This window comes from Uranotaenia lowii, chromosome 2 (assembly GCF_029784155.1).
Source record: "Uranotaenia lowii strain MFRU-FL chromosome 2, ASM2978415v1, whole genome shotgun sequence".
Lineage (NCBI taxonomy): Eukaryota > Metazoa > Arthropoda > Insecta > Diptera > Culicidae > Uranotaenia > Uranotaenia lowii.
This window is the reverse complement of record NC_073692.1, coordinates 62,885,512-62,899,592: the sequence shown is the minus strand read 5'-3', so window position 1 is coordinate 62,899,592 and position 14,081 is coordinate 62,885,512. Positions and strand designations below refer to the sequence as shown.

General features: G+C 35.3%; 1 protein-coding gene across 1 annotated transcript in view; it reads left to right on the top strand.

The window, feature by feature from the left end:
* Positions 1–726: 726 nt before the first annotated feature.
* The window catches only part of LOC129748203 (uncharacterized), a 31,391-nt gene continuing 18,036 nt past the window's right edge, over positions 727–14,081 (top strand). Inside the window, exons 1-7 of the mRNA XM_055742717.1 lie at positions 727–961; positions 1,022–1,216; positions 9,950–10,162; positions 10,234–10,338; positions 10,398–10,496; positions 10,735–11,388; positions 11,458–11,676. Of these exons, the coding sequence (XP_055598692.1) occupies positions 808–961; positions 1,022–1,216; positions 9,950–10,162; positions 10,234–10,338; positions 10,398–10,496; positions 10,735–11,388; positions 11,458–11,676 (1,639 nt within the window). The 5' untranslated portion in view covers positions 727–807. The remainder of the gene's footprint in view (positions 962–1,021; positions 1,217–9,949; positions 10,163–10,233; positions 10,339–10,397; positions 10,497–10,734; positions 11,389–11,457; positions 11,677–14,081) is intronic.

Sequence of the window (14,081 nt, the reverse complement as noted above, 5' to 3'; positions counted from 1 at the left end):
ATGGATATTGCTCGAGGAGGACCTGCGCACACTCTGAGTATTTGAGAGACAAGTTTTAAGAACCATCTTTGGCGATGTGTAGGAGAACGGAGTGTGGAGGCGAAGGATGAACCACAAGCTCGCGCGGCTCTATGGCGAACCCAATATCCAGAAGATGGCGAAGCCAGGATGTCGGATGTCGGACAACTGTCCTATAAAACACGTGTCGTGACACGTAAAACCATGTGAATAAAATAAATAAATAAATAGGTGAATTATGTATTTTTTCAGAACCAAAAAACAAATACTGGTTCAAAATGATCGTTGGAATTTTTACACAAGTTTCATGGTCTAGTTTGTTCGTCTATTCTCTGTGGAAAAAGTTCAAACCAACGGACGGGAATCCGGAACTGCAAGCTCTGCTTAAAAGAATGGTCGATCATCTTTAGCCTTTGTTTCAGTATCAAGCAAACCACTTTCCGATTCTACAATCAAAACAGACCAAAGCGGATTCGATTTGACAAACAATCTTTCGGAATATTTGAGCAGAAATACCTACACATCCCTCCCGTAGGCTTATCTTCTTATCGTACCCATATTAGCTCCAGTTTCCGTTAAGCCACGGGCTATTCATTCATCATAAAAACTTACTTGTTGATAAAGAGCAATTCGGCGATATTTCGATAAGCAATTCGAGCTAGAGGAGATTAAAAATTCAATATAAAGCTACACCTGTGGAGATTCGCATGTTTCAGTTCTTTTAAGCCGTGAAAAATCAAAAAGTGCGGAGCATCCGGGTCGGGCTAATGTGAAAATCGAAGTGCTAAAATGTTTTTAAAACTTAAATTAAGCTGCCTGGTGGCGCTCTTCATAGTTGGCGGTGCCAACTGTCTCCAGTGTTTGCAGTGTGAAAATTGTTTCGATATAGGAAATGCAAATCCCAGCTTGGAGAATTGTGGTGATAAATGTGGAATATGGAAATGTAATTCATTTAAAAACCATTGAAAGGTATACGGAAAAAATAAGTTTTCTTCGTTTTTAGTGGAACAAGAGAAAAGTGTAAACCGTGGCTGCTTGCCGGAAACGATCGACCCAAGTGATATTCTGAAGCAATGCGATGATGCTGATGGTTGCAACAACGATAAAGCCCTCATGTGCCAGAAGTGTGAGCCCGGAGCTGAATCGTGCGTGGAACAAATTTGCGACTTAGGAGATGTTTGTTTCGCTGATATAACAGGTAAGAAGGAATATGAAAAACTGGGAAACTAGTATTTCAGGGAAAAAAGTCCTTCTTCACTTTTTCAGTTCAGTAATATTTTGCACAGAAAACAAGTCACTAATTATTAGACAGTCGAAATGTTAACACTTTATACATCGTGGAAGATTTGAAATGGTGAAATGGCAAGCCCAAGATCAGGATCAGATACGGATGTTGATCAGGATCGTAATCGGGATCTGAATATGGATCTCGATCGAGGGAAAGCCCATCATTGATATGAAATCCTTTCTATGCAGCTCAAAATTTAAGTTCTTATGGATACTTGCAAGTTCCAAAATAAGTCTTAATGATCTTCAGCTTCCAAAAAATCGTAAAATGAGCAAAAAATCTCTCTCTTTTTCAACTGCACCCTTGGCATCGGTTCATATCACCTTCTCTCGATTATTTACTATGTTCTATACATGGTGCCACGCACCGGATTCCAAACTCGACAAATTGCTCAATTGCTTCTTTCCTACATTTCCTACATATATCGCATCAGAATGGTCAGGTATCAGAAAAGGAGAAACTTGCCCGGCTTGAGGATCGAACCCCGACCTTCGTGGTGAGAATCGAGCACGCTACCACAAGACCACGCCTAGATGTTGTTCAAACTGAAACTAAAACTCAATGTGGTGATTTTGATTTTGAATACACCTCAATGCACTTTTTGTGACTTAGTGAATCCCGCTTTGAGCACTTTTGTGCCCTTTATGTGACTTAGGGAATCCCGTTTTAAGCACTTAAGTCCCATACAACGTACATATAAATCACTTTTGCAGCTTTCAAATTCATTAATGAGTACATATATTTCACTCATGGGGATTGGGCAAAATAAGTCACATACAACGTACATATTAATCACTATTGTAGCTTTCAAGTTCATTAATGAGTACATAAAGTTCACTTAAGCGAATTGGGCAGTTGATTCTCTTTGTCAGTAGGCTTACCAGACGTCCTACTTTGGTAGGACATGTCCTACTTTTTCGACCCTTGTCCTACCGTCCTACTTTGGACCCAAAATGTCCTACTTTTGTTTAGTTAGGATCATTATCTTGTTTATCGAGCTTTTTACTTTGTGTTTTTTTATTATTTCGATCCATTTTTCACGAAATCCTCATTGGCGTGTGATTTTGTGGATGTACATTATCAACCACTGCTAAGCCATTCAAAAATCTTGTACGTCTTTTGGAAAATCATCTTCGCAAACGGTTTCTGCCAATGAAAGTTAAGGCCTTTCTGGAAAAAATTAATAACCCATAGGAAACGGAAAAAGTGATAGAAGAGTTCTGCCAAGTCTACAAGTATTTCTCGGATTACATTCGCAAGTGGTTTGGCACATTGAGTGATTTTGAGCCCTGGTGCCCTTGGTTGCCCTTTTAGCGAACAAAGGTATTGAAATCAACGATGTCAAACTGTATGACCAATTTTGTCACCTAAATTCGTTCATCGAGCAGAAACAAGATAGTTTCAAGATCAAACTAACTCATGGAAAATGGAAATTATTTTTCCAATCAAATCTATTACCCAATCATCACTCCGAACTCCGAGCTGCTGACGATTGCTGAATATTTCTTCGCAATATCGGCGCACAACGCCAATGTAGAGAGGATTTTTTCTATCATCAATACCCAGTGGACACGGAAAACTCTTATTGACGCAGTGAGAGCGATTATCTTACTGCAATACAACAACAGGCAAATTCCATTTTCAGAGTTCCATACCTATTTGTTAAAAAAAGAAGAGTTACTATCAAAAATCGGCTCTTCAGAGAAGTATGCTCCAGAACAAAAATAACTTCCTTTTTAAAAAAATCAATACTAACTCTAAACTATTGAATTTAAAAAAAAAAGAATTAGGCATAAAAATGTGAAAAAATGTTTTTGATCTTAATTTGTTGTAATATCATCTTATCTTATTAAAAAATTGTGTGAAAACTTTTTTTCTAATAAAAATCATAAAATAAAGCGTCCTACTTTTCGTCCTACTTCAAATCGAAAAACGTCTTACTTTTCCATAGTATATTGAGCTAAATGGCATACTTCCCGAATTTTTATTCTGGTAAGCCTATTTGTCAGCCAATATGTAACTTTCAAAACCTTCATTCAATTAAATATGTAACTTTTGGTTGCTTGGGGTTGCTTTAAAATTCTACAAAAGAACATGGGAGTTCAAAACAAACCCGAAGTTTTTGAGACCCCAAAGTTTGAGAAATTCAAGAATGCCCGACTCAGTCTGATGCGGCATTCCAAATTTGGCCAAAAGAAAGATTAAAGGACAAAAACAGGCTGCGCCTAGGGAAAGATTACGATAACGTTCAAATCTACAACTGTTCCGCTTAAGATAGGAATAACTTTCTCAACACACATAGGCCTCAACAGGCTTATCAAAGTTTGAAATTGACCCAATGGTAAGCTAATCAGTTACAATAGAACGCCAGAAATAGCCGTCTGTACGCATTAACGTGCGATTAAGCCGATCAAAGCTCACTTTCGAGCTCAGCACGTGGCAATCCATCAAATCGATCGGTCAGAATCTTGAGACAGATTGCTAAAGCAACACTCAAGATAAGCACTTTTTAGCATTTCACATTTTTGTGCGCGCTCGATGTTAGTTTGCAGAAAACAGGTGCGTAAATGAGCTGCAATTAAATCTTTTAAAATGCAGCTTGCTTTATGTCAGTTTTATCGTTTGAAACACTTGTTTCGTTATTTACTTTCTGTATGGAGCTCCACCATTTTAATAGGGGAAGGTGGGGATACTTGATCCCCTTTTCTTATTTTCACCATATTTTTTTGGAAAAATTTAGCAACTCGCACCCTTATACGTTTTCTGACAGCGTGTAACTTCAAGTCTCCAAAAATTAGAACGATAGGGGAGAATGAGGATACTTGATCCCTGGGGATACTTGATTCCTTTGCTATATCTCGAAACTGGAATGTCTTACAAAGATCAAATAATCTAGAAAAATGTGCCAAAATGAGCAAAATAACAATGCTTGTAGTTTAAAAATTTTTAACAAAATAATTGTTTGAGTAATTGAACTTTGTTTGAAAATTTTTACAAAATGTAACTTGAAGATCTTTTTTCATCACTTTAGAATGTTCCGTACATGGGAAAATTATGAAAAAAATATTTGTTCCAATGTATCAATCGTTCGAGCGTAAAATGACCTTCATAATGCCATATTTTCAAAGCAATGGAAAACTCTCAACTTTTTTCAGAAAAAGTTTTCTAAAATGTTGATTATGGGTACAATTGATCCCCTAGAGTTGGGTACAATTGATCCCCCTTTCCAAACGGCACATTCTTCTTCTGAATTGATCGTTATGATTGCTGATTACGAAATTACTAATATTTATCCAAAAACTAATATTTATCAAACAATTGTCTGAAGAAAAGAGCAAAAATAATTCATTTTCTCTTAATTATAAAAAATAGCGCCTTTAAGTATGCAATGTTATTAGCGTTGAGACAAAGTTTTAGAATTTTCTTCTTATGTCTGCTATAAATTGTAAAATGAGAACAAACATGACCAAAATGGTCAATTAACATTCTATCTTGGGGTTTTGTTTGATATTCATACAAGGATTAGGGCTTCCTGAATAAAAGATCAAGTCTCCTTCAATAGGGGATCAAGTCTCCCCTAACTTCAGAAAAGTCGCAATTTTTTTACTCCCACGAAAATGCTTCTAGTTCATCAACGGGTTCAAGTATCGTTCTAATTTTTGGAGCATAGAAACTTGAAGTTACAAGCTGTCAGAAATTGTCAAAGACGGCGAGTTGCTAAATTGTTCCAAAAAGATATGGTGAAAATAAGAAAAGGGGATCAAGTATCCCCACTCTCCCCTACTAGAACCCGTAGATGAACTAGAAGCATTTGCGTGGGAGTAAAAAAATTGCGATATTTTTGAAGTTAAGGGAGACTTGATCCTCTACTGAAGGATACTTCATCCTTTATTCAGGAAGCCCTAATCCTTGGGAAAAAATCAAACAAAACCCCAAGATAGAATATCAAGTGACTATTTTGGTCATGTTTGTTCACATTTCACAATTCATAACTGACAGAACAAGAAAATTCTAAAACAATGCCTCAACGCTAATGACATTGCATACTTAAAGGCGCTATTTTCTATAATGGCCCAAGCAACCAAAATTCTCATATCTACTTAAACTCGTGCCTCCAAAGTTCGAATTTCGCTGAACAAAGGTTCCAAAGGGAATTGGTACCGAATTACCCGAATGTGAGCATGAAAGTTCCAAAAAGTTCCTCAAATAGCTTTTTTTGTGACATCCCAAGCAACCAAAAGTCATATATTTACTTGAATGAAAGCATTGAAAGTTACATATTGGCTGACAAAGAGAATCAACTGTCCCATTCCCTTTAGTGAACTTTATGTACTCATTTATGAACTTGAAAGTTGCAAAAGTCATTAATATGTACGTTGTATGTGACTTGTTTTGCCCAATTCCTAGAGTGAACTATATGTACTCATTAATGAACTTTAAAGTTGCAAAAGTAATTTATACGTACGTTTTACGGGACTTAAGTCACATAAAGGGAACAAAAGTGCTCAAAACGGGATTGGGCAAGTCACATAAAGGGCACAAAAGTGCTCAGAACGGGATTCACTAAATCACAAAAAGTGCATGTATGTGCTTTCAAAATCAAATCACCACTTCGAGTTTTAGTTTCAGTTGAATATTTGAACTATTACTTCCATTTCATGTAACTAGGGCCTGAGAATGCAAATCATCAGAATGGATCGATGGAAAAAGCTAATTTTCCGAGTGGAGTCGCCACCAGCGCTCAGAGCTGTCAAACCTCATGATCAAAGTAGCAGAGAAAACACAGAAAAAACAACAAAACATGGCACTGTGTTGTACTAATAGAACTCATGTGGACAAAAATCGGAAAAAAATTCAGTTAAATTTTTATTAGGAAGAAGACACTATGTTTAAAAAAATCTCGTATTTCAGAACTCTCCCGTTCTTAAGATATTGAAAAATGAGGAAAAATTTCAAAGATATATATATATATATATATATATATATATATATATATATATATATATATATATATATATATATATATATATATATATATATATATATATATATATATATATATATATATATATATATATATATATATATATATATGTGTGTGATAAAAAGGTAACAAGACAAATTTATGATCACTGATTGCTTGTCTTAATGAATCAAGTGCGAGTGGTGCGAAAAACAATGGAATTTTATGTTATGCTTTCCAGAATTTTTCAGCATGTTTTCGACCCTGGCAAATTTTTTTTTTCAAAAACGGGTGAAAAACCATGCATTCCATTTGAAATTTTCAAATACAAATCCGGGTATTATCCGGTCGAATCAGAGCAAAATTTTTCCATTATTCAAACAAAATCAGGAAAAGATAGAAGAAACTTGTACCTTTATTTTTTCGTCGAAGCACATCAAATGTGTTCAATGCTTCAAAAAATTTCTTATTAATTTTGATGAAAATAATTATGAAATATCCGATTTCGGATCAGAAATTAAAACAAATCATTACAGAATTTAATTATATTTTTGGTAAATTCAACAAATTATGTGAATACATGCGTACACAAACCGGACCATTGTTAAAAAATCTGGGAATCCAGGCTGATACGGACACGCCTCGACATTTTCCTTGAATATTTTGGCACGCCCTGATAAAACCGGGAAATCTAAAATGCTACACGTTCTATACTGTAAACTTTCTACGCTACGCTATACGCTGTCAGTTGGAACATCTGCAAAGTTTTTAATATTATTAAAAATAATCTTTTTCATTCCATTGAAGTAATTCAAAGGTTTTTGGCAGTTTTCAACAGTTGAAGAATGAAAATGTTATGGCTAGTCATTTGATCAATTTACAAGCATTCAATTTACAGTTGAATTTATCTTAAATCCAAATGATTTCATGTCACCCTAACCTGATTCGCTTCAGTACCGTCATCTGATTAAAATAAAAAGGTTTTTAAAAAATACGACAGATGGCAGATTTGTATCTCACTAGCGGATAATTACGCAGGAGGTGCTTAAAAAGACCCATTTAGAGAAAATTATTTATATTAGCTCTTTTCTTCAGACAATTGTTGGATAAATATTAGTTATTAGATAAATATTACACGGAAAATAATAAAAAGGTAAAATTTACCGAGTTAGCAAAGGTGAACGCTCGTGAAAGCCAAAAAGGTAACTTCTACCTCTTCGAGGTGAAACTCACCTCACATTGAGGTAAAATTTACCTGAATCGAGGTTGGAAAAAAGGTACAATTCACTGAGAAAAAAAGGTGAATCCAAAAAAGCTAAATCTTACCTCGTAGCGAGGTGAAGTTCACCTGAATTGAGCTCGATAAAAAAAGTATAATTCACCTAGAAAAAAGGTAAATCCAAATAAGGTAAAACTTACCTCGTAGCGAGGTGTAATTGACCTGGATTGAGCTAAACAAAACGGTACAATTCTTCTAAAAAAAAAGTAACTATTCACCGAACCCGTTCATTGAGGTTAAGCTGTTTTGTCATTCTAGGAACATGTTTTGTTTTGTGCCTAACATGTGAAAATCGGAATAGAAAGGTAAGTGTTCTTAAATATCATTTAGTTGTGCTGGTTCTCGTCATAATACTATTGATTTTGTTTCAGATCGGCCCAGAGAGCTTTGAGGTGTATTCCACGTCATCCTCCAGCCGGAAAAGCCGAACCTGACCGGATTAGTCGAACGGAGGAGGCCATGAATGTACGCAACGCAGGTGGATTCAACGGCCATAGCGGCTCAGAAGCACGCGAAGCCGATTTACCAGTCTCTATTTATCTCCAATAAATATCATTTTTGAAAGAATTTTGTATTTTTTTAATTCTTATTGAAGAAAACAATCAAACCAACCAGCATTTACCTTTTAAATCAGTAAATGGGAAAACGGTATTATTTACTATTTTGCTAGGTGAATGCGAAAAAGGTAAAATTTACCTTTTTGCTAGGTAAATTGAAAAAAGGTAAAATTTACCTTTTTGCTAGGTGAATGAAAACAAGGTAAAATTTACCTCGAAAGAGGGGTGGAAAAAATTCACCTCGCAAAAAGGTAAATTTTACCTTTTTTTTATTTTCCGTGTTAGCAATCTCGTAATCAGCCATGATCACGATCAATTCAGAAGAAGTAGGGGAGATGGGGGCATAACGAGCACCCAGGGCATAATGAACACTACGCTTTTCTACGAAAGTACGTATTTTCTTAAATAAATTTTCATGAGGATTTGTTTCGTACTTCCTATAGTATTAATTTTTCACAAAAAAAGGAATCTTCTTATTATCTTTACAGAGATATTTAAAAAAAAAACTAGCTTGGTTCTCAAGTTACGAAAATATTATAATTTTTGAGCACCACGAAATAAGCTCTTATGATCTTAAAATAACCTTGATCTATAATGTACGCACTGCAACATGATGTACACATTGTTCCTCAATTTTTAGCATCATAAAATTTTTGATTTTTCACTTTTAGGAATTTTAAAACACGTTTTTACTTAAATTTTTTGACTAGGGGCATATAGAGCACCATATTATCGAGGCATAATGAGCATTTTCTGCCGTAGAATCTAGCAGCGAATTAAAATTGATTTATAGCGCCATACCTTGACTAGTTTTCATCCGACGATTTAGCCTATTGGTAAGGTGTCGGAGAGGTAATCAAAAGACTAGAGTTACATTTCTGTTCGAGGTGATTTGTTTCCATTCACAATTCATGATCGATTTTTTTATTGTTACATTATACGGCTAGTAGCATCATCCTCCGAACAAAGCACTTAATGTATGAGCGTGCGTGAATTGTTTGTATTCTACAAACAGATCTAGATTATTTTGTTATTGCTTTGTTTGATGAATCTACGACTCACCTGACTTCATCGAATTGAATTCGCTGCTAGATTCCCCGGCAAAAACGCACATCTTGCTCTGATTAATGGTGCTCATACTGCCTCAGGGGGGGTTCTCATTATGCCTCCACAGTGGCTGGTTTTCAGCTTTTGGCAAAATTTTTTAAAATGCATTTTTTAACGTTTTCATCTAGTTTTTCACGTTTCAGCCCGTTAGGGAATAGGCTTTTCAAGTGTCTGAACATGAAACAATAATGTAACCTCCATATTATAGCTATTTTCTATGGTTAAATAACCGTTTTCCTTAAGGTGACCATTATGCCTCCATCTCCCCTATATACCGTTTTTAACTCTAGGGATCAATTGAACCCATAATCAACATTTTAGAAAACTTTTTCGGAAAAAATGTTGAAAGTTTTCCATTGCTTTGAAAATATGGTATTATGAAGTTCATATTACGCTCGAACGATTGATAGGTACATATATTGGAACAAATATTTTGGTTATAATTTTTCCATGTAAGGAACAGATTGAAGTGATGAAAAAAGATCTTGAAATCACATTTCGTGAAATTTTTCAAACAAAGTTCAATTATTCAAACAATTATTTTGTTAAAATTTTTTGAGCTTTAAGCATTGTTGTTTTGCTCCATTTGGCACATTTTTCTAGAACATTTGATCTTTCCAGTTTCGATATATGGCTAAGGAATCAAGTATCCTCAGGGATCAAGTATCCTCATTCTCCCTTAAAGACAGAAAAATTTGGTCAATAATTTGATCATGAATTTATGCCGTATTTCACAGACGACACCAGAGGTTGCATCACCAGTGACACAACAGACGATAATCGACCCACCTGCGATAATGTCAACGAATGTAACGCAATTCCGCAATGTGCCAAGTGCGATCCAACGGCGGCCGGAAGCAACTGTCCCGATGATTCTAAGATAGAAAAATGCTTCAACCATGGAATCCAGCCAGACCAGCAGAACTGTTACCGCATTGAAGATGATGAAAGTGCGTGCTTTTTTAAATTATGAGCATTTACGTGAGTAGTGGTGATTTTTTATTTTATTTTCAAATTCCAGAGAAGCTTTTTCAAATGGGATGTACTAGCGACTCCGGTTTTGAATTGTCAGACTGTAAAGGCTTCATCTGTAAAACATGCAATGGAGATTCTTGTAACGCGCAAGGTATTGTATCCTACGGTTTTGATTAATAAACTGAATTAAACGATTTACCATTGCTTTAGAGTTTCAAAGATGCAACATATGTGTGGATACGGAGTGTACCGAAGTAGCTTCAGAAGTGTGTAAATTGTATGATTCGAAATGTTACTCCAGCTATGATTGTAAGTGCATTTTAGTTTAATCAATTCAATGTTTAGTTTTCCATGTTTTCTTCACATATTAACCATTAAATGTACTGTCCCAGCATAGAAAAACCCAAACCGTTTGTTTTGTGAACCATGTATATTGTTGATATTTTTGTCCTTTTATGAAACTTATTTGGCCTTAAGAAGCATTTGTTCCTCAGCTGTTGTATGTTAAAATCAATTCCGCGGGTTTTTTTCATTCTTTTTTTTTCAGATTCCACAGACCAAAGGGACCTTGGATGTTTAGAGGACTTGGACAACACTGAAGAGGTTTATGATATCGTGAAAATATGTCCAGAAAATTTGTGTAACGAATTGCCTTTCCTCACACACCTCAAATGTGCGCAATGCGATCGCGTCTGCCAAGAACCTGTAGCAGGACGAGTTTGTAGGGATCAGAAAGCTGAAGCTTGTTACATTGCACAAATAGGAGATAAAGAGGTTCGGGGCTGCACCTCGGATTCGAGAAATTTTGATGAATGTATTGAATTTGAAAATTGTTACGTATGCAAAGGTGATAATTGCAATTCCGAAAAACAAACAACTCTCAGTTGCGTAAAGTGTGACGGAACCGAGGAATGCGGACTCAAAACGCGGGGAGAACAATGTTTTGGAACGGTTAATTTCTACAGCGGATGTTACGCGTTCCAAAACGGAGATAATTTTGAGAAAGGATGTTTGAGCGAGTATGACGATAGTACAAAGTGTATTGCGGATGACGAAAATTGTAACAAATGTTTTGGTTCAGACTGTAACATCAGACATTGTATGAGCTGCACTTCACAGGAAGATAGCCGATGTGTAGAAGGAACCATGCCTAGATATGATCTCTGTTCACCGGACGATGAATGTCAGGTTTTTGTGAATGGTAAACTATGATAACAGTAAAGTAAATTTGTTTTTAGTACTTCCTAAAATGTTGCTCTTTTTCGAACAGGTGAAGGATACACTGTCCGTGGTTGTGCCAAGAAGTTCCCGGATTACGACTGCACGGAGGAGAATAATTGCAAATCTTCTCCTGATCCAAATCCGGATCCATATCCTGAGAATGCCCTAAAATGCTTCACGTGCAATGGCAAAGACGATTGTGAAACTGAACGGGAACCGGTTTACTGCAACCGAAACAATGGACAAGGTTGTTATGTCATAATGGAAGGTTCGTATGTTTAAACACCTTAACAACATTTTAGCCTTCAATTTAATGAAGGTACACGAATCAAAATATATTTTTAGAAATAACAAAAAAACGTGATCGCTTCAAAACAATTCGGATTGAAAATAAAAGGTTTTAGATATCGAATTTAAGATTCAGATCTAACATTTCTATATACTAAACATTTGGCTGAAATCTTCTAGCTACCCGATCAGAAGATGATAACAAAAGTATATCAAGATGAGATATTTTGATATTAAATTTTTCCAATCAAAATGAGATATAATTTGGTACTCGTAGGATGTTATAACAAATTATAACAAAAAGTTCATGCAAGCCTAATCCGCTGACCATACTGACTGGACACTCGATTTCGTTTTCTGGATAATTTTTCCAGAAAAAAAAACAAAAAAAAATCATTTTTCCAACAGTACGCAATGACGATTCCAGAGTGCGCATCGATCGATTTGAAGAAATGCTATCCCAGTTAGGAAATGCCCAACTTTAAAAATAAAACACGCAATTTCTACGATAAAATCGGGCTAAACAGGACCATTTTTCCTACAGGGCATTTTTTGTCAAATTTTTCAGGTTCGCCACCTGCCGTCGGTATTGCGAACCTGCAAAAGCTGACAACAAAAAATTAGACAGAAAATGGTTGAATTTTTGTTCTAAGAGTCAAGTCAGTGTGGTCAGTGCCTAATCTATCACCCCTAGGTAGCATTGTATCGCAGACACCAAATACCTAGACTGACCACTGAAGGCTGATTTTGGCGCTTGTTGCGCAGCGCTATCTACGGGTTATCGTGAAACTAACGACCACATACACAAAAGGAAAAATCTCGATATATCACACACACATTTGCTGTTTTTTTTTTACATCTAGCGATGAACACGGTCGTTTTTGATTACCTACTTTTGATAGGAAAAAAATAACACGATATATTTCGAAAACCACTAAAAAACCATTTTTGAATTGGAGCGCATTAACCATATGTGGCTAGAATTCAACCTTAAAGCGTATAAAAAAATACATCGACATCGACAGAAATGAAAATTGAATGAAAACTTGGGGTTTTATGCTTATTGCGTTGTGGTTGAAAAATAACCATTTTATGACATCTTTGGCTTCATTTGTGAGGATCACTGTCAACTGCAAGATTTCGTTAATCCCGTCAAGGGTAAGTTCAAGTTTGCCGAGTAGAAAAATATCGTGACGACACTATTATTTGTAAAACGATCTAGGACTTGTTGAGAAAACGACAAATGAAATCGTACAAATATTCCACTGATTTTATATTGCAAAACTACAGTATATATGAATGTGTGAATCAGCTGAATGGACGAGATTCTTACAAAAAAATTTTTTTTAACAATCTGTTTAAGCTAAAGTTTCTCAAAACCCTTCACCTATTCGAATTTATAGAGGTTTACAAAAACTGAATAAAACAAAAGTAGAAGTGATATTTACAAAATCTGTAAAGCAATGTTTTGTTAACAGAAGAAACTAACAAAAATCGCAACAACGAAATATACCATAAAGTTCCCATCTACAACAAAAAACCGGTGGCAGATTTTTATTCACTTTTTTCTCCAATAAATCCTAAAACTTCCCTTTCTATGAATAATTTAGTCACATTCGAGAAATGTCTTCTTTTCAAAATATCTAACTTAACTTGGATATCAAACTAGCCCTTTTACCGCCCACTGGAAGAGGCAGTTGTAGAAACAATATTTTGAGCTTCGAGATGATGCATTTTCCCGCAAATTTCTAACAAAGTGCGTTGGTTGACATAATGATGATTCTTGACAAACAATCTCAATCATCCGAGTCTGTTTAGTAAGAATAGCTTAGCTTTTCCTGTTCTGTTGTTAAGTTATTTTTTCATTTTTTTAATTTAATTTCGAACCATTTTTTGAATATCGCACGTGTAATTGATTTTGTCCATGGGTAAAATAAAACAAACGTGAATTCGTCACATCAAAATCAAAACATTAAATGAATTCACTCACACAGACATACGATATTTGACATTCCATGCAACGGCAAAAAAATAAAATTGACCTTCGTTTGCATCAAGATGGAACTGTTCTTTTACCATTCCAAATTCGTTTTGATGGTGTGGAAAAGCATTGAAATCGATATATAAGTTTAGTTACAACGAAATTATTACTTATTTTCTGGGCAGCGGTTAAGGAACATTATAAAATGACCCTTATTCAAAATTATAGTTTTTTGAAGAATGGATTCATTTTGTAAACTGATTACTTCCGAAATATGGTTTTAACAAAACTTTGAATCAAAGAAATTAGTTGAATGTCAAAGGTGAAAAAAAATCGGAAGCAAAGAGAAATGGATTCGAAAAATACATTTTGAAATATTCCAAATTCAGTGCAGTTTTTCAAAA